Source organism: Amyelois transitella, chromosome 14, assembly GCF_032362555.1.
Source record: "Amyelois transitella isolate CPQ chromosome 14, ilAmyTran1.1, whole genome shotgun sequence".
In the NCBI taxonomy this organism is placed as follows: Eukaryota; Metazoa; Arthropoda; class Insecta; order Lepidoptera; family Pyralidae; genus Amyelois; species Amyelois transitella.
This window is the reverse complement of record NC_083517.1, coordinates 3,796,560-3,818,274: the sequence shown is the minus strand read 5'-3', so window position 1 is coordinate 3,818,274 and position 21,715 is coordinate 3,796,560. Positions and strand designations below refer to the sequence as shown.

The following is a 21,715-nucleotide window of genomic DNA, read 5'->3' as shown; positions in this document are numbered from 1 at the left end:
ATATATCGAAGACATTTGAACTGTTCTGTATCTCTCAATGTTAACAGATAGTGAGGGCAAAAAAATGTCAGATTCACGATTGATTAAATCAATAAATGCGATATATGCATAATTTTTTGGTGTATCATTTTTCAAGACTGATGTTACTTTCAACGAAGCATTAAAGGCATCATATATAGTTTGAATGATAACTGCATCAACACCTGTTATGTTTTTAACGATCCCATTATCTTCTATGAACATAAATGTCATCATATTATTGAATAATGTTGCTTTTATAGGGCATTGGTTATAGTTTAGATTTTTCCGCCATAGATAAGTAGGTACTTCGTCGACCGAGTTGATTATTATTGGTGTGTAATCGTTGCAATCTTTACTTCTATATGGGAAATAAGTACTTATAGAAACGTGCTGTTCTTTTTCGTATAAAAATACTGCATCTCCGACATCATAATTCCAAGCATTTTCTGCAAGTGATTCAAAACTTAGTTCTTTGCTTAACATAACAATTGCTTTTACTGCTTTTAATTTACTTTTATACTCGTAAGTCAGATTTAAGAGGTTTTTAAATTGTTGTGGCGTATCAACGAAATATAATATTTGTTTATAATTAAGATCTTTTAGTGGCTTAAGAGTTTCTTCTGAAGATGCTTGACTTGTAACTATAAGACCATTATAATCTTCAAGGAAATTTGTCATAAGATTATTATTCGACTGACTCCAAATCGCTAAAGTGAAATCGTTTTGGTGAAACATTATATTCGCAATAGAAACAGCAACATCAGTGATATTTGAACTTTCTGTGTGTTGAATGACCATAATTTTGATCACCATAAGCATAATAAATAGATACATTTCAATATCAAGGAGCACCTTCTGACACTTTTTGTTACATTCAGACTATGGTGAAACTAGCATATAGTGGTCAAAAACTAATATTTTATATCATGCGTTTATTGACAAACTCTCAGCTTAACATAAAATTAGGTATCATTATTAGTGGCATGTTGATAACAAAATAAACAGAATTTATTAAGTCAATACATTATACACGTACTTTTTTTTCTTTTCATTCTATTCAATTTCATGTCCGTAATATTTTTATAGAAATCATTTATTCCGTAAGTAAGTACCGCTAACTTGAATTTTACACATAAAAGTACTTTTTTTTCACTTGTATTCAATAATATGGCGTGCGGATTTCTTTTCCGATAATCAAAATATTTTAGAAGGGAATATTCGAATCTCTTTTTACTTTATAGTAAACAATTTCTCCTACAAATACAACGAAGCATAATAAAATTAAAAGTATGTAACCCACGAAAATTACTAGAAGTGAAGACATTTTCAATGGCTTTGCATTTTGGGTCTCGACAATTGTATCGGACTTCCATTTTGGTCTCATAAATATTCTATCTACCAATCCTGATTCAGTCACGCGTGTAAGCAAGATATCAAATCTTTCTGCTCCTTGCCACCCTGCACGCATATAAAAACATGCACCCACTGATGCCAATGGATTTTCTACGATAGTGATGTTTCTATATGTTTGATATAAACTTGTTACGTCAAAAATCATTAAAAATCTCTTACCTTTAATAATTTGATTAATGCTTTTCCTTGTATTATTTAAAGGTATAATTTGATACTTTTTTTCTATAGATGTGCCATTCACAAAACCTTTGAATGCTATAACTCCTCCATAATCGGGTATGATCTCGTTGGCTTCAGCGAAATCTTTGAAACTTTTACGAGATATTTGTGTTTGCAGACCACTTGTAAGGTCACTCTGATATACCAAACGAACAACTGTGCTAAACCATATCCACAATATGAACATACTGTTAAGTAACGATGACTTTGTTTCAAAGCGAGCTTCCTGTCCCAAAAATATTTGGTAAGAATCAAAAAGTATGTCGGTTTTAGAAGAAATTTTATGTTTCTTAAACCTTTCGATAATTTTTGTAACCAAAACAAATATAGTGAAACAAATGCCAAGCAAAGGAGTGACGTTGTTAAACAACGGATTTAAAATTTCGCCAATAGGGTACACCACAGGTAAATTTGGCAAGATCCAGCTTATATCTACAAACCTATAAATTGAAGACATCTGAGCTACTTGATACCTGTCAATATTTAATGAAAGTGATGATAAAAAAATATCCGATTTCCGATTAATTAAATCTTTAAAAGCACTATGAACATAATTTCGTGGTACATCATTTTTCAAAACTGAAACTATTTCCATTGTTGCATTAAGAGCATCAAATATTGTAAATATAATTGTAGCATCAGCACCCGTGATGTCTGAGATAGTTCCGTTGTCATTTTCAAATATGAATGTCATAATATTATTGAATATTGTTGTTTTTATTGGGCACTTATTATAGTTTCGATATTTTTTCAATAATGCAAGTTTTACATCTCCTACTGATTTTATATTTATGGGGGTGTAGTCACTGCAGTTGTAGCTCCTAAATGGAAAATATGTACTGATAGAGATATCTGACTCTTTTTCAATCAAAAACACAGCATCACCTATGTCTTGTTTCCAAGCATTTTCTGCCAGCGTCGTAGTATTGACATCTGCAGTAACAATAACTATTGCTTTGATAGCTTTGTATCTGCTTTTAAACTGGTAAGTTAGATTTGTATATTTTTCGAATTGTTCAGGTGTATTAATAAAAAATATAATTTGTTTGAAATTGAGACGCTTTAGTGAAGCAAATTTTTTATCAGTAGATACTTGTGTTGTAACTACGAGGCCATCATATTTTTGAAGAAATTTTGTCACGTATTTATTATTCGTCCCCCAAACTGCTAAAGTGACATCATTGTGATAGAAAATTGAGTTGGCAATACCAGCAGCCACAACAGTGATTTTAGAAATTTGGTTGATATTAACAATTTCATTAACACAAAATAGTGTGTAGAGAATATTCATTGTTTAAGATTTTTTTTATTTTTTGTATAATTTATGATATTTCGGTTATTCAATATTAACTTTCAAAATATGACACTTAAAATATGTCATGCATGTAGTAGGATGTAAACAACTATTGCTTTTTCAGGAATTGCCACCTGAAAATACAATTGTATATAATGACAACCTAGGACATCAATTTAATACATTAATAAGAATGGCTTCAGTGCTTTAGTGGATATTGTTATGGGTATTATTGATACGGGACAACAGCAACTTTGTTTTAAATAAAGTGTGTTCCAGTAGCTTTTCTTCTTGTAAATTTTTTAAAAGTTAATTCCAATAGTAAGTCATTCAGCTAAACGTGTTTTATTTTTCATCTTTTTGAGGCTGTTGGCTCTGTCTAGTCAATTAAGAATGTAGAAGTAATGTATATATGGATGTAAATTTACGGATTTGACATTAATATTTATAATAAACACTTATATGCGACATTTCAACAAAACGGCACGTTTTGTTGTAATTTTTTATGCGAAATGTTCACACAAGGTTACCGTTTTTAGTAATTAATTGTGTAAGTTTAAGTTATTTTAATGTGCGTATATCCTATTCAAATTCAAAATTAAAAAATTCTAATTTTTTATTCATTACTATAGGATACTATATATCGCTTAATAATTGTCAAAACGTGTGGTTTAACAACATTGGTTGACGTCAAATAAATTACTTAAAAACTAAGTTTACTGCCACTTCCAAGGCGTCAGTGCAGAAGAAGCGGTAACAAACTGCACTGCAGCATTTTCTTTAACAACGTCAACTTCACAATATTATAATATATAAATATATTCTATGTCTTTTGTATTCATATTTTCATTACGTGTACTTTTTTTTGCATATCTAGATAATCTAAATCATTGTTCCTATGGTAGTTTTATAGATAAAGATGTTAATGGGAATAAAGTGCAGATATAATCTAATGCCATTTTTTTGTAGCTAACATGCATTTTCATTAAAATAGTAAGTACACTGTAAGGTATGGAACTTAATGTCCAACCTAGTTTAATAGATGTTATCAGCTTTAATGTAGACTATATTGCGATAAAATGTCAAGTTCGAGTCGCGATTTTGTGATTTTCATTGCATAGCATGCCATTTTCATTTATAATGCCACCTCAACTATTTTTAACTGAAAAAGATTTAATCCTACTTCGGCCATATGTCTGACTCTTTTCGAGTGATACACATGCATTTAATTGTTAATCAATGCTAAAAGTTACGCCAGGAGGATAATTATGTGATACTCGTTATAATAAGCCTACTTCAAATTAAAATATATAATATTTATTTCATTAATATAAATTATCTTTTCTAATTTTTGAATTAAACAATATCTTAATAACCTAATGATTACAAACTTATGTAAATTTTACAAATTGTTCAGCCCCTGCATAGCATCAACCTTCGGGACCGTGCCCAGAAGGCTGGCAGCATTGCCATTTGATATATGTTAATATAAATGTTTAATATAAATGTATAATAACTTACACTGCACTCGATGACTGTGTTCAACCAAGTCTTTAAAATTCAAAGTATCTAAATGACCAGATTCTATGTCTGTGTGTACCTCTTAGCTCAAATTTATCTTGGAGACTTTAAGACAGTAAACTATTAGGTACTTTGGTTGATATGAATGGTTATTAAAATTGACGTAAGAACATAAATATGAAAATTTCTGTTCAGACAGTGGGCTGAAAAGTGTAAAACCGGCATATCGGCAATATTATATTAGTATGTGCTTTTTCTATACTTTTTCTATAATAAATGATTTTCGATTATTGATACGGAATCCTAAACTTTCTGTTTCCATGAAAAATGTATATCGTTATAGCTTCTGTAAAATGAGAACAGTGCTTTTTAACTCGCTATTACGTAGGTAACCTTCAAACGACTGATAGTTTTTCCAAAAGTTATTAGTATGTGCACTCTTTTTACTGAATATTGTAATTATATAATGAATTATTTTACACAAAGATACTAAAGTCATGACTAATATTTTTCCCTTGTATTTTAAGCTACAATTGCGAGTTGCGTGTGTTGCAATAAAATTATCGACAACCTTTTGTCTTAGGCCTGTTTTAGGCCTGACAGGTCTACCGATATCGTAAACCTTAAATAGTTTGAAGTTTCTTATATGTAATGTTAAATAAAGACCAATTATACATTTTACAGCTGAATGATGGCGCACAGTTCTTATATTCATTGCAACAAAAAAAAATAAGTATATGGTAAAAGTATATGTGATAAGTCAAGTCTAGAATTTTCAAGAAATGGAGCCTACTTACCAAATTGGAATTTTTCACCAAGGCTGCGTCTTTTCTCTCTCATTTTGTTCTTAAGTATCCTCCTTTTGAGTCGGTTGAGAACAACATCAGCCTCATCAATGCTTTCAGAGGACGAAGTGTTGACTATCTTGACGATACCATTCACGGAATTGCTTCGTTTTTTCGATAATTCGTCGAAAACTCTCTGCCTGGTCTCGATTTCCGATAAACCACGTCTATACATTTTTAAACGCTTTTTCATCTCGCAATTCGCCGCGACATCCGTAGGAATATTAATGAATTCATTGTCAGACGTGCTTTCGCCTATTTTACAAACGCGCCACGCTTTTTCAGGGGGGAATTCGGGCAATTCCCCGCGCTTCACCGACGCGATGGAATCTTGAGAGGATTTTATCGAGTGTCGGTGTAAAGTAAACCAATCCGGATTACAGTTCATTCTAGCAGGTAAGCTCTTTAAATAAGTGTTCAGGAATGATATCTTATTGTGTGGTGGTTGATATACTACCCCGGATTTAGAGCGATATATTCCGTCTTTCGCGAATTCATTTGTACTATCACGTAGTGCGTTGTCATTGCATGATTTTGATTTATGTAACCCCGTGAAGATTTCGTTTTCATCATATTGAGAGTTTTCGATTGATTGATCGATTTCACTTAGAGACGAGACAGGTGAGTTATTCGATCTATTTAAAGCCTCTGAACTGTTCGTATCAAATTTAATTTCATTTGGTATGTCGTTCTGAAATGTTTGTTTCGCATCTTCACAAGTTTCGTTGTCGGAACTTTTATAACTGCTTATATCACTCACACCTTCAGAGTGAAATGGGGTGGTCTCCGGACTGTTTACTTGCAAATTAGGAAAGTTATTGTTTAATGCGAGTTTGCTTGGAATATTTACGACACTGCTACCATCGTTTATAATATAACCATTTTCTCTACTATTGTTTTTGTTCGCAGGGGTCCTGTAGACACGGGTGTAGACTTTATCACCTGAGATTGTATTGTGTTTTCTTATACCGTTCTTATTAATAAAGTGTTTATAATCCTTCAATCCTCTCAACGATTGAGTACTTCTTAAAGCGCAATCGTCAAAATCAGAACTCTTTATGGATATATTCTCGTCATTTGTTTCAACGAGAAGGTTGCCGTCACAATCAAAAAGTTGTATCGTAGGGAATTTATTTCCCAGTGAATGATTTCGCGTCCGGAGTTCCCATTTCCTTTGACATGGTTTTCGCAATTGAATTCTTATAACATTGTCGTCTATTATAGGACCATCACTATCACTCGAGGCGTCTTTTTCAGCCATTACTACCACTTTTCTTTATTTTGGTACACATTCGACACATTTGTGTAAAAATGTGTAGAATGCCGTAAGATTGTTTGCTAATTTGTTTGTTTACAGTCAGCTGTTCGTTTGAATTTTGGCATTTTGCCAGACACTTCGGCATCCACCTCAAATAGCACCAATGTCAATTTTGTTTTTTGCACGTAAATAACGTAACACAGATTTAATTTGAGCGATACACTCCCGGGCACAACAAACGTACATGATAACTGAACATCATTTTGTTACTAGCATTAGATGTTGAAAACTATTGCATAAGTTCACGGATTGCGCGCAATTGTAACGTCTGATGAGTTTACTCTATAATTGTATGCACTAGTTCTAGACAAAATTAAATTGGGTCGGATTTATAAGGGTGATTTCAGCACTTCCCTCTCCCGTGGACTTTTCTTTCGCGCCACTTTTTGGGAGGGTCGCGTTAGGATTTCGACGTGCGCGCCTCCGGACATTGCTAGACTGAGAAACAAACGCCTGAATAGACGCTAGGTGCTATTAATAGAGAAGGAACGAGACGGCGATCTCGGCTCCCCTTGAGGACGCCTTGAACCTACGTTTGCGGCTGAACGTGACGTAAGGTAAACGTAACAACTGTTCACACTGACACAGTTTTCCGTTTGACCATGCCCGCGTCGCGACCATGCGCAAGCGCACAGATGTTCGCGTGTTAGGCTTTTATGGTTAAAGTTTTATTTTATTTCCTTTTTTATATTTAAAGCGAACGCCTTGTTCAACCTTAATAGATAAATACAGTATGTAAGTAACAAGGAAAACTTAATCATATTATGTATACATTGACTCTTAAGAGAGTCCAAACGTTTGAACATAAAATTTAATTTGTTGAAAAAGAGACAGATTCTTTCATTCCACGTTGATTTTATTGAACGAGGTGGCATCGTTCACTGTCAGCATTTTTACCTTTCCATTTAATCGTATAATTCAGTGTGCAATCGGTCATCAAGAGTGCCGCTTGTTACTTTTTCATACGCCAACAAATAACATTACATAATTTTGTATGTACAGGGGGTCATATTATGTATCGTGGACATATGAAAGATGGTTTACTTTTCTATGTAACTGTACAATGACGCATTAAAAAAAACATGGTTTATAATAAATTTTTTTGTAAGTTGGCAGTAGTCATACTTGCCATCTTTTCAATAGTATAAATAGTTTAAGTTCTTGAATCATTTGATATATGAAAGCAAGGGTACCTACTAAGACAAGTGAACCTAAGTGAGACATACCCTAGTTACGTCACTCCACATTTACCAAATAACGGACAATTCTGGGTATTCAGGCTGCCCCAACGTTCATGTTAACGAGCTTTATTAATAGGCCTGATCGACCCCGGGTCATATTAATTCGGCTCACAATAGATTAAACTGATCTGCTTGGTAACAGAACTAGAATTGCTATTTGAATAAGGGCACATTTGTGCCGTGTGGTTCCAGCCACCAATATAAAAAAGAATAGGACTGCTTTATCTCTGTCCCATGGATGTCGTAAAAGGCGACTAAGGGATATGATTATAAACTTTAGATTCTTTTTTCAGGCCACGGGCTAGCAACCTGTCATTATTTGAATCTGAATTTTACCATTAAGCTGAACGTGGAATTTGAACTATTGAACTATTATAAGGTTACTTAAGAAAGATGACCCCCTCGCGTAACTCTAAAATCCCCTTAATTTTTACTTACATCAAATAAATAATAAATAAATAAATATATACGGGACAAATTACACAGATTGAGTTAGCCTCGAAGTAAGTTCGAAACTTGTGTTACGAGATACTAACTCAACAATACTATATTTTATAATAAATACCTATATAGATAAACATCCAAGACCCAGGCCTACAGAAAAAGTTCTTTTCTCATCATGCCCTGCCGGTATTCAAACCCGACACCTCCGGTGTTACAGACAAGCGTACTACCGCTGCGCCACAGAGGCCGTTACAAATTACAGATCATTTCAGTAGTTTCAAAGCCATTTCTACCGATTTTTAGGAATTAGTGAAATAAGATAATTACATATATACATACATACATAAAATCATGCCTCTTTCCTGGAGGGGTAGGCAGAGACTACCTCTTTCCACTTGCCACGATCTCTGCATACTTCCTTCGCTTCATCAACATTCATAACTCTCTTCTTGCAAGCTCGGCGGTTTGGGGTACTTTTGACCTGACCATTTACCAGGACGTCCTTAATTTGATCAAGATACGTTCGTCTAGGTCTTCCCACTCCGACCTTTCCCTCCACACTCTCCTTGTATATCTGCTTAGTCAGCCTGCTTTCATTCATCCTCTCCACATGACCGCACCATCTTAACATACCCTTTTCTATTCCTGTAACTACATCTTCTTTCACATCACAACATTCCCTTATCACGCTGTTCCTTATCCGGTCACTCAATTTCACACCCATAATACTCCTTAACGCTCTCATTCCCACTGCATTTATTTAAAATCTGCTTATAAGTTGAACACGCTAGTGCCATAGACTTTAAAATACCAGTAATAGCGTTGATTGCACTTGAAGTGATTGCACATATAATAATGAACTTTCATCGCGTGACCGAGTCAAAAATCAATTTAATGCATGTTCGAATATAATGAAGTCTATAGCATGGCTTCACTCCATACTATCATCTGAGGGCGTCGGTGGTCGAACGGTCGAACGGTAAAGTCCTTGTCTATCACAAAGCGTGAATGCAAATGACTAAAAATGTAGGGTTAGGTATGAATGACTTAAAAATGTAGGGTTAGGTATGGCTAAAAATGTAGGGTTAGGTATGACTTAAAATGTAGAGTTAGGTCCTCCTGCAAAGATTGCAAAGGTTGCGGAGGTAAAACGGGAGTCGCTTCGTGAGAAAATCTGACCTACCTAGTCCAGGATCGTGGGTACAGGCGGAGCCCAGGTTCCTCTCCAGCGATGTGGGGATACAATTGGAACTAAAGAGGCTAGGATGCTGAGTTATATGGCATGGCATCTCATAGCCTAAAATTGTTATTTTTTCCTCTTGGACAAAGTCCCTGTTACTACACTTACTACTCACTTACTACACACTTACTACTCACACGGCGTAAACCCTTGACCATGGGTCCTGGATTGGTTTGGTCAGGTTTTTACACGAAGCGACTCCCATCTGATCTCCGCAACCTTTGCGGGGGAACCCTACTCATATTGAATCATAGTTACACATTCAGTTGCCTGAACGTGCAGGTTATCGACAAGCATTACTTGCGGATTTTAGCCGGGCAACTTAATCGTTCGAACACCGAAGATAAAATTGTTTTTTTTTAATGGTCAGAAAATAAACGATTATAAATCATTTATTTTCTTTTCTACGCGGAGATAAAATCATGCGTTACAGTTATACTATTAAATATAGTAAGTATTTGATAGTATTCTTGTGCCAGACTAAATGTTGATAGGAAATCGTTACAGGTTATCAAACAAATTCATTACATGCCAAATGGCCACGTTACAATGCCGAATATTATTTATTTTTAGCAAACAGGAACCTTGGATTGATAGAGCGATCTCATTAGTTTGATTAATTGTTCATCGTTAGAACACGCATCATAGACTTTCTTAATAATCATAGATATTATTAAAAGCATATTATTGCAAAGATATAAGCAAGTAATATAAGTAAGCGGAATGGCCGCTTTATTGCACCAAAAATAAATATGTACAATCTTTGAAGCAACCTATAGCTAAGCAATATTTTTCAATTTACTGTTGATATTAAATAACCAATATTATAAAGTAATACCTAGTTTGTGAGTTTGATTGTTTGTTTGTTTGTAAGGATTTTTCGAAAATACTAAAGCGTTCATTAAAATTCTTTCACCGTTACAATGCACCATACTACCACAATTATCTGTGTGTGCTTTTTATGTAACACAGACAGAGACGTGTGCCGAAGCAGCTTCTACTAAATATTTTAAAACCTTTTCATTAGGTATGAATGACGATACGTTCGTCTAGGTCTTCCCACTCCGACCTTTCCCTCCACACTCTCCTTGTATATCTGCTTAGTCAACCTGCTTTCATTCATCCTCTCCACATGACCGAACCATCTTAACATACCCTTTTCTATTCCTGTAACTACATCTTCTTTCACATCACAACATTCCCTTATCACGCTGTTCCTTATCCTGTCACTCAATTTCACACCCATCATACTCCTTAACGCTCTCATTTCCACTGCATTTATTCTGCTTTCATGCTTCTTTTGCCATACCCAACTTTCACTCCCATACATTAATGTCGGGACCAACACGCCCCTGTGCACAGCCAGTCGAGCCTTTTTGGATAGTTTCTGACTGCTCATAAAGGCATGCAAAGCTCCATTCACCATGTTCCCCGCGTTCACTCTCCTTTCAATATCACTATCATACTTGCCATCTGATGTAAACTTTGATCCTAGATATACGAACTCTTTCACTTGCTCCACTTTTTCTCCTCCAATCAAAATATTACATGCTGTCATTTCTTTCTCCATTTCAAAAACCAGTGTTTTAGTTTTACTTACGTTCACTTTCATTCCTTTCTCTTTTAAAGCTTCATGCATACAGTTTACCATCTCCTGTAACTCCTCCGCTGATGACGCCAGTATAACCTGATCGTCGGCATAGAGCAGACATTTGACGAGTAACTCATTCATCCTTAATCCACTTTTAGACTCTTTCAAATCTGTCAAACAGCTATCCATAAATAGGTTGAACAGCCACGGTGACGCAACACATCCTTGCCTAACGCCTTTCTCAATCTTAAACCACTCAGTGTGCGCTCCGTTTATCCTGACACAAGCACTCGAATCCTCATATAAGGATTTCAGTGCTCGTATTAAGAGACTGCTCACCCCATGCATAGAAAGTGCTGACCACAATTCATTCCTCTCAACTCTGTCATAGGCCTTTTCCAGATCTACGAATGTGCAATAGACTTTTTGACTCTTGGCCAAAAACTTTTCGGCTATGCACCGCAAGGAAAAGACCTGATCAGTACATCCCATTCCCTTTCGAAATCCCGCTTGAGCATCCCATATTTTGTCATCAGTTTCATTCCTGACTCTATTAATCAATACCTTAGCATACAATTTGCCGACGACGCTAAGCAGGCTTATACCACGATAATTTTTGCAGTCCAGCTGTGACCCTTTTCCTTTGTAAAGTGGCACGATAACAGCCTTACACCAATCTTTTGGTACTCGGCCGCTTCTCCAACACAAATTGAAAAGGCAGTACAACTGACTAGCTACTACGCCTTTTCCTGCTTTAAGCATCTCGACCGACACTCTATCACACCCAGCAGCCTTTCCCGCTTTCATACTCTTAAGTGCTTCCACAATTTCGAACATTTCAATTTCGCCTTCCATCTCATTCTCTTTTTCTTCGCTATAGCAGAAATCTTTCTTATTTCCTTCCTTTTTTTCAAATAAACTTTCAAAATAGTCCTTCCATATCTTTAGTACACATTCTTCTCCTTTCACAACGCTACCATCCTGGCATCTGATCCTAGTCAGCTCTCTGGTTATAGTATTTCCTCGGGCTGACCTTACGGATTTCCAGAATACTTTCAGATTTGACTGAAAGTCTTCTGATAGCCTTTTATCAAAATCCTCTTTATACTCTTCTTTCTTTCTAATCACAGCTTTCTTAACCAAATCTTTCATTTTCTTATATTCCTTACGTGCTTCATTCACATCTTCATCTATAACCTCTTGCATTCTTAAGTTAGCTTTTGCTGCTAACAAATCCAGCCATGCTTTCTTCTTTAATCGCACAAGTTCTTGCACATCTTTACTCATCCACGCATTTTTGTGATTTTTTCCTTTCCTTCTTCTACTTACACCACACACTTCAACAGCTACTTTCACAATTCTTTCTTTAAATTCCTTCCATCCATCTTCAATATCGCTCATTTCATCTAAATCTTCAAATACATCCTTCAGTCTATTAATATACTTCTTACCTACATCCATATCTTGCAAATTTTCTACTTTTACTCTTTCCAAAGCGCTGGTTTGCTCCCTTACCCTGTGCCGCCAGCGATTGAAGATACCCCTTATCCGGGATATCACCAGTAAATGGTCCGAGTCAATGCCAGCACCGCGATATGCACGGGTATCCAGCACTTTGTTCTTCAATCTTTCATCTACAATCACAAAGTCTATCATACTTTTTAAAATACCTTCCACTCTTGTGTAGGTGTGGATCTCTTTATGTTGAAACATTGAGTTCGACACAAAAAGATCCCACTCTAGACAAATTTCTAATACACTTCTTCCATTATCATTCACCTTTTCGTCACCAAACGCACCAAGCACCTTTTCATATCCATCACGCTTTACACCCACCCATCCATTAAAATCACCTAACATAATAATCTTCTCATTTGGCTTGGTAACTTTCAATACTTCTCTTACACTATTCCAGAACTCCTCGTTTTCGCTTTTTGCTGATGTTGTACCCCTCGAACCCACATCCCAAGGTGCATAAACACCTAGAACGAAGATCCGAGTGATTCCAACTTTCAGCCTAATCCATAGAAGACGAGGGCTGACACACTCATACTCATTCACGCACTCAGCCATTCGTGCAGAAAGAATTAGACCGACCCCTTGACAGCCTCGGCTGGTACTGGAAATTCCAGACCAATACGCCGTGTAAGGGCCGTGCTGCGTCGCGTCGCATCCTTTCCGCTTCGTTTCATTCACGCACAACACATCCAAACGTCTTTCATCCATCATCTGGCATACTTCCTCAATCTTATCCTTCATTCCTCCTCTTACATTCATCGTCGCAAAGCGGCTTTCAGCAGACCGCATACCGCTCCCGCCGGGAACGAGACGTGATGGGGTGCGGACACCATCGCCGCCATTTATATGCTTTTTAAGGTTCATAATGCGATTCCCACGAGACGCTAGGGAAAAATTTGGTCCACCCCAGCAGAGCCCCGCATGCCAGGGTAAGGCTAGCCATTACCTGGGGGTCGCCCAACCCCATGGCGGAAGTGGCACGCTCGAGACTAGGCTCGCCCCTAGCCATGCATCCATCGGCGCGGCAGACCTTAGATTGGCAGGGATTTACATTAAAGAGGAATCCCAAGTCTATCCCTTAGTCGGCTCTTACGACATCCGTGGGAAAGAGATGGAGTGGTCCTATTCTTTTGTAATGGTGCCGGGAACCACACGGCAAATTAAGGACGTCCTGGTAAAGGGTCAGGTCAAAAGTACCCGAAACCGCCGAGCTTGTATGAAGAGAGTTATGAATGTGGACGAAGCGAAAGAAGTATGCAGAGATCGTGGCAAGTGGAAAGAGGTAGTCTCTGCCTACCCCTCCGGGAAAGAGGCGTGATGTTATGTATGTATGTATGTATGAATGACGATGAAAACGTTTAGCTGACACTATTGGTAGAAATTTGAAATTAGGCACCTTGGTAGAACAGTAAAACATTAAGTTATAATTACGGATGTTGGGCGACCTGTTCTCATTAATGTATATTTGAGCAATTGATGCAACTAAAGCTTTTCTTTAGTTCTTACCTTTTTACTTTTGGGTTAAAATAAAAAACGACTCATTTAACTTTTATAATGACCATAGAAACTTAAATAATCGCCATATTATTCAGATTTGGATGACGGCGACACTATATCTAGAAGTTACTACAACTTGGTGCTCCAAGTTTCAAACTAAACATCGAACTTGCCCGCACTTAAATGCGCATTAATTTACATAACACCTTCTTGTTTAGTTCGCCACAGCGACAACCAAGTTTCTGATTTGCCAAGCCAAGTATAGTCAGTGAGGTAAAACAATTTTAGGAATAATATATATGTATATTTTATTCTACAAAATGCAAACTGCATTGAACATTAGGCGCATCATCTAACCATTTATCGTTGGGTTAAGCAGATAACTTTTGTTTGAGTGACAGCACCTGTGTACGGATGGATTGGTATACAATGTATGTTACAATCTAGAATATCATTTTCCACTGACGCCGGCACTATTGTGTACTAATGGACCTTTAAATATTCCGCTAACTTTCACGTTGTGATTCTTGGAAACTCCCCCTTAGTGCATTCTATACTAGTATTTAAACTAAATTATTATAAATGTGAAAGGATGTAAATAAACTTCTTTTTTGTATCGTGGGAAAATCAACTATATATTGATGTCGTGGAGTAAATCAACAGATGAAAATACTAAGTGGGTACTCAACTTTTATTTACTACTCAAATGAAGCTTTTGCTTGACCAGTTTCATTTCTTTGATGTTACATTTGTATTTCATTGCTGAAAATCTCTTTGAATAACGTTAGATCTTTAAACGAGGTACTTCTATAAAATGAATGTATCACACATATTCTGAAAATGTCGTAACAGGGCTGCAAGCTGCATACAACAGAAACAAATTGCAATATTGCACTGCGCCGCCTGCCGCAATCCGTCTCCCGGTATTGCAAAAACATTTCAGTTCACATCTCACTAATATTTCAAACTAACTGTTGCCCGCGAATTTGTTCGCTGTAAAATTTTATGGAAAATCCTGACCGCTCTGTATTGTTCCTTAGAGGGGTGGGTTAGCGTAACCTTTGATTTATCTCGCTTCGAATCATGTTACAATGGAACGTCCGAGATAAAATTAAGGTAGGTACTTTAATAACTATATTATTAATAAATAGTACAAAGCAACGTGAAAGTTTTAAATCAGTTAATGTGCATGTTATTTTCTTTTGTATCGAATTGATCAAATCTTAATTCCTTCATCAAGAAATGTCTATACACAGATTAGCCACGAACTAATGTTCGAGACTTTTGTTACGTTAAATGAAAATACCAAAAATAAATAATTGAAACATTTATCTGTAGAAAAATGCAATAAACACGATAGAACCTCAAGACAATGTAGAAATACTCGGTTCATTTAAATTGAAAGTGGGGTTCCAATTGCAATTCTGAGTCAATAGAAACGTGGTTCACTCAATTGAAAGGGGCACTATCCTTGAATCAATTTAATTCCTTCGCTGGACCGCCACTTTAAATATAAAGGGGATTGGATGAGCTGGGGATTTTGGTAGATATTGCCACTTATTGGAAAGTAGGACTTAACGGAGTTTTAATAGCCAATGTGAAAAATATTTTATAATTATATATATATTTTCATAGATATTATATATGATGATATCCTAAATCAATAATAATACATGAAGTGTACCGTGTGGTTTACTATATTTTAGAATAGGTACCTACCAATTTTATTTGCCGAATCTAAGAAATCTAAGAAAAGATGGAACCAGATATTTTCTTAGATATTCTAGATTCGGAAAATAATAATTAGATAAACATATATATTGAAAATGTAATTATATTGATTAACACGACATATTTGGCCAAATTGGAGAACTATTTCTTTTTATGAGTAAAATAGAACCGATAGTCGTAAGTCTTAAGGAAAAAGTTTTGTTGGATGATTGTGACAAGATGGTAGACCATAGTCTTAAAAAAGAATTTTCCCATAATTGTCTAAAACTGCGCGGACAAAAGTTGCTGGCATACACTGTTTTATCTTCGCTATCGGATTAATAATAATAAAAAAATAAATTACACAGATTGAGTTAGCCTCGAAGTACGAGTAAGTTCGAGACTTGTGTTACGAGATACTAACTCAACGATACTATAGTTTATAATAAATACTTATATAGATAAACATCCAAGACCCAGGCCAATCAGAAAAAGTTCTTTTCTCATCATGCTTTGGCCAGGATTCGAACCCGGGATTAACATTAAAGCATCTACATAAATATATCAAGTATCTATCCCTTTTAAGTAGACAGAGTAAATAGTCTAAAAAAGAATTGAAAAAAAAACGTTAGATGGTTTATATGGAAGCACCTTACTGAAACAGTATTACCTGTAAATAAATAACTGGCGAAGAAATACGAAATCTATTATTGTGTTTTCCGATGCTGCCTGTAATGCAGAAATAAATAGAAGGCAGATTTAGACCACCTGCGGCCACAAGCAGGGAGGCACTTTATTACGTTCATTCATCAATTTGAACTGTTTATGGATGAGGTATTTAAGTGGATCCCTGGGCTAGAAAGCGGCCGCAATTAGAATAAATTAAGAATTTATTCATTAATTTATTGGTACAACAAAAGCTGTTAAGTTTTATGAAGAAAACAAAGCAAACAACTTAAATTAATGGCTTAATACATAAGCTACTTTGTCACGTTTTGAACTTTTATTTTCTACGGAGAGGAAGCTGTTTCTCGATAAGCTCATATTAATACGAGTAATTCAGTTTTTTATTAATCTTATTAATGAAACGTCATAAAATATTTTTCATGGTTTCCAGCATTTTAGAATAGAATTACTCCATATCTTTCCAATGGATGATCTTTCCGATGGTCGTAAAGGCGACTAAGGGTTTGGCTTATAAACTTGAGATTGCTCTTGTAGGCGATGGGCAAGCAACCTATCACTATTTGAATCTCAATTCTATCATTAAGCCAAATAGCTGAACGTGGCCGTTCAGCCTTTTCAAGCCTGTTGGCTCTGTCTACCCCGCAAGGGATATAGACGTGACCATATGTATGTGTATTGGTTGGCGCGTGAGACTGTGAAGTTGGCGTTGGACCGTTGTTCGAGCCCCACCAAAAAAATAAAAAAAATTTTATTAAAATTTTTTTTTTGTTTTGTTTGAGTATTTTATTTAAAAAAACTGAAAATAAAAATACTACATATAATAAAATGGTAAAAATATTTTGTCTGTACATTTAATATTTTGACTGAAACGGATAGAGATTTTATTTTTACATTTTTCATCTGTCTGTCTGTATTTGACTGTATGATTAAGAAACTCGAAATTTACGTGGCCGAAGTCGCGGGCAACAGCTAGTTTATAAATAAAATTTATTAAAAATTAATTGTCTTTAGTTGATTAGTCACCACAGTTACAATTTTCCAAGTACTCCGAACTTTTTTCCTCAAAAATAAGAAAAGAAAAAAATGTACCTACTAATTTTGTACGAAAAGTTACCCTTTGTTAAGCTTTTAAGTCCCGAAAAAATAGGCGTTATAATTTTATCTTATCAAATTTTGTGGTAGGTAGTACCTCTCCCGAGCAATTAAAAGCCGGTGAACGGGTTAAAGTGTCCTACTAAAAGAGAAATGCACAGGTTCAATTCAACTTATATTCAAATATTTTTTTCTGAGCTATGATTTACAATCATCAATTATTCCTGAATTACAAACATAAGTTAAAACATCCTAATGCCTGAATAAGCCATTAGCTTACAAATTTACGACCTTGCTCCGCCATTCTCGCCTCATGTGACAAATATGGCGAGCATTTAGTATTTATTTATGTTGATTGACTTATTGTACACAATTAGGAGGCTTAAAGGCTTTATCCATCAGTTCATCTCTGAAAGACTGAATTGGCCACGCTCAGCTACTTGGCTTAATGATAGAATTGAGATTCAAACAGTGACAGGTTGCTAGCTTTCGCCTAAAAAATAATCTTAACTTTGTAAGCCTATCCCTAAGTCGCCTTTTACGACATCCATGGGAAAGAGAAGGAGTGGACCTATTCTATTTTGTATTGGTGCCGGGAAACACACGGCAATTTAGAAGAAGCTGTGTTACACAAAATCCACGAACTTTTTTATTGGGGCAACTAACTCGGGGAAGGGATTATATGATCCGCCCACTCAGTACTCAGAATAAGCTATTTTCTCAACAGATCACATTTAATTAACTGTTAATGCCAGTATCTACCTACTTTCGTCACTAGAACTCAGATTGTTCCTTTATTATCAGAGTTCCGACGGAATGAGGTCACTAGAAAACGGGATTAACATTTCAACGCCTGAATGTTAACTTTATAGAAACATTTTGTATTAAAGATTAAAATGAAAAAACGACTAGAGGAGAAAGTGCTGTTTGAGAGGGGCAGATAATGATTAAAGAATTACCTAAAAAAACGAAGGTTATGGTATTTTGTACAATTTACTTTTAATACATTCTTTAGACGTAAGATGAAGAACAAAAGCGCAAAAACAACAGGTTTCTTTATGATAAACAAAAAATATAGATAAGTCGTATGTATGTTTCGGAAGGACTATAGCATACAAAAAGACTATAGTGCCATGTGGTTCCCGGCACCAATACAAAAAACAATAGGACCACTCCATCTCTTTCCCCTGTTATAAAAGGTGACTAAGGGATAGGCTTATAAACTTGGGATTCTTATTTTAGGCGACAGGCTAGCAACCTATGTATTTGAATCTCAATCCATACATATAATAAAACTGTAACTCAACTTTGTCTAAACATTGAAGATATTTAAGAAAAAAAATTATAAGGGGTCTTTTTAGGGTCAATAGAAGCCAAAACAATTTTTTTTAGAATTTTTGTCTGTCTGTCTGTCCGTCTGTCTGTCTGTATGTTTGTACGCGCATCACGCAAAATCTACCGAACGGATCTGAACAAAATTCGGCACAGATATAGTTAGTAACCTGGATTAGAATATAGGCTACTTTTTATCCTGAAATTCTATCCCAAGGGGGTGGGGTAGGGGGTGCAAGTTTGTATGGAACTTCGTCATTTTTGATTTGAATCGATTAAAAAGCTATAAATAATTATACATACATACATATGATCACGTCTATATCCCTTGCGGGGTAGACAGAGCCAACAGTCTTAAAAAGGCTCAATGGCCACGTTCAGCTATTTGGCTTAATGATAGAATTGAGATTCAAATAGTGACAGGTTGCTAACCCAACGCCTAAAAAAGAATCCCAAGTTTGTAAGCTTATCCCTTAGTCGCCTTTTACGACATCCATGGAAAAGAGCTGGAGTGGTCCTATTCTTTTTTGTGTTGGTGCCGGGAACCACGCAGCACTATAAATAATTAATTCTTATATTTATTATGATGATTAAAAAAATAGCATTTTATTGATTTAATTCATTATGCTTTGTTTATTGATTTAGTTCCCGTGGTTTAGGTATTTATTTTTTGACCACCCGATACGAGATGGCGCATCATGAGAATTTAAGAAATAACGCGATTGTAGCCGCTGGCAAATTTTTTAATTAATTAAGTTTTAATTAAGTAATTTTAGTTTCGCCAGTACTTACTGTTTCACCACATCTTTAAGAAGATTTTTTTTATGTATGAGAAGATTTTTTTATGTAGGTAGTTTGACGCACCCCGCATCGGCGACGGTTGCCATGTTCCTCAAGATTAGCAGGAATAACACACATATAGCAACGTCAGTACTTACCGTTTCACCGTTGATTTAGTTCCCGTGGTTTAGATATTTATTTTTTGACCACCCGATACGAGATGGCGCCACATGAGAATTTAAGAAATAACGCGATTGTAGCCGCTGGCAAATTTTTTAATTAATTAAAAATTCTTTTTTCATTGATTTAGTTTCCATGGTTAAGACATTTACTTATTTGGAGAAAATAACAGGGAATCGCATTATGGGTGGTACTAGAGCTGATGAAGTAAGCGCATGTCTCAAACGATCCATACTCTGGCCTCAGGTTAGGAAATTAAGTCTAACACGTAATACGTTAGGTGGTAACCCTCGAGCGCAAGAATTCTCAAATGTGTTATTAAAAATCGGTAATGGTACGTTGCCTGAATCGAACGGATTGGTGACTCTGCCAGAGAACCTCTGTCAAGTAGTCACTTCGGTGGAGGAACTTATCCATTTCGTTTATGGAGACCTATCTCAAATAATTCATCACGAGGATTCTTGGATATGCGAGCGAGCAATCCTAACACCCAAAAATTAGCAACCAGCTGTTAATAATTTTAGTATTTTGGAAAAAAAAATTATATACCAATCCATTAATACAGTTTTAGATAATACCGATGCTACAACTTATCCGGTAGAGTTCCTTAATTCACTTTCGGCATCTGGACTGCCCGCGCATACAATTGCACTAAAAGTAGGCATTCCAATTACTTATGTTGCTACGCAACTTAACGCCGCCGAAACGTTGTAATGGGACTCGCCTTAAAGTGGTGTCGCTTCATAACAATATTATAGAAGCTAAAGTTCTTACTGGTTGTGCAGCTGGTGAAATTGTTTTTATACCGCGCATTCCCCTCATTCCCAACAACTTTCCATTTCAATTTAAGCGTGTACAGTTTTCAGTGGCTAAATGTTTCGCGATGACAATTAACAAATCGCAAGGTCAAACGCTTGGAGCAGCCGGAGTCGACCTCAGGGCGAATTGCTTCTCACACGGACAGCTCTACGTCGCTTGCTGGCGGGTCACCAGCTATGACAGTTTATCTATATTATATTATGGGCAAGACAGCAAATGTTGTATACAAAGAGATACTTTAACTTTCCATTATTATAATTTCCTTTTTTTTGTCTTTAGAATTTATTCGTTTTTTAACAGCTGCGCTCCCGGGACTTTGCTTTTGTAGGAAAAATAAACTATGTTCTATTCCAGGCATCATTCTTCCCGTGTACGTAAGTTTCATCAAAATCCATCCAGTAGAATTTGCATGATTGAATAGCATCCTCAAACACGCACTCACGTAGGTACATCTTTTTTTTTGCATAATATTAGTTTATGTCAATGCAAGACTCTTATTCTAACCAATCTTTTTATGGAAGCGAAATTAACGCAGGCGAAGCCGCGGGCAAATGCTAGTTCTATCATAAAGCGACTCAATTGTCTGAAATAAATGATTTTTATTTATTTATTTATTTAAAGCCAAACAGCTGAACGTGGCCTTTCATTTTTTTAAGACTGTTGGCCTTATCTACCCCGCAAAGGATAAAGACGTGATTATATGTATGTATGTATCGTGGGAAGTGGAAAGATATAGTCTCTGCCTACCCCTCCGGGAAATGGGGTGATTTTATGTATGTATGTAAGACTATAGGCCACTTTTGGTTGCTATCTTCATCTTTAGTTAATCAAGGGAATTTCTTGGGATTTTTAGTAACTCAGTAAATACAAGCTATAATAAAAAAGCAGGTATGTTTATGGGTAAGTGCCGTCTACCCGCGATGGCCCATTACGGCGGTAGCGTTTTGCCGGCA

General features: G+C 35.9%; 1 protein-coding gene across 1 annotated transcript in view; it reads right to left on the bottom strand.

Annotated features, from left to right (window-relative positions):
• The window catches only part of LOC106130842 (uncharacterized), a 63,728-nt gene extending 56,669 nt beyond the window's left edge, over window positions 1–7,059 (bottom strand). The window contains exon 1 of the mRNA XM_013329772.2: window positions 5,266–7,059. Coding sequence (XP_013185226.2) covers window positions 5,266–6,574 — 1,309 coding nt within the window. The 5' untranslated portion in view covers window positions 6,575–7,059. The remainder of the gene's footprint in view (window positions 1–5,265) is intronic.
• Between the last annotated feature and the right edge of the window lie 14,656 nt (window positions 7,060–21,715).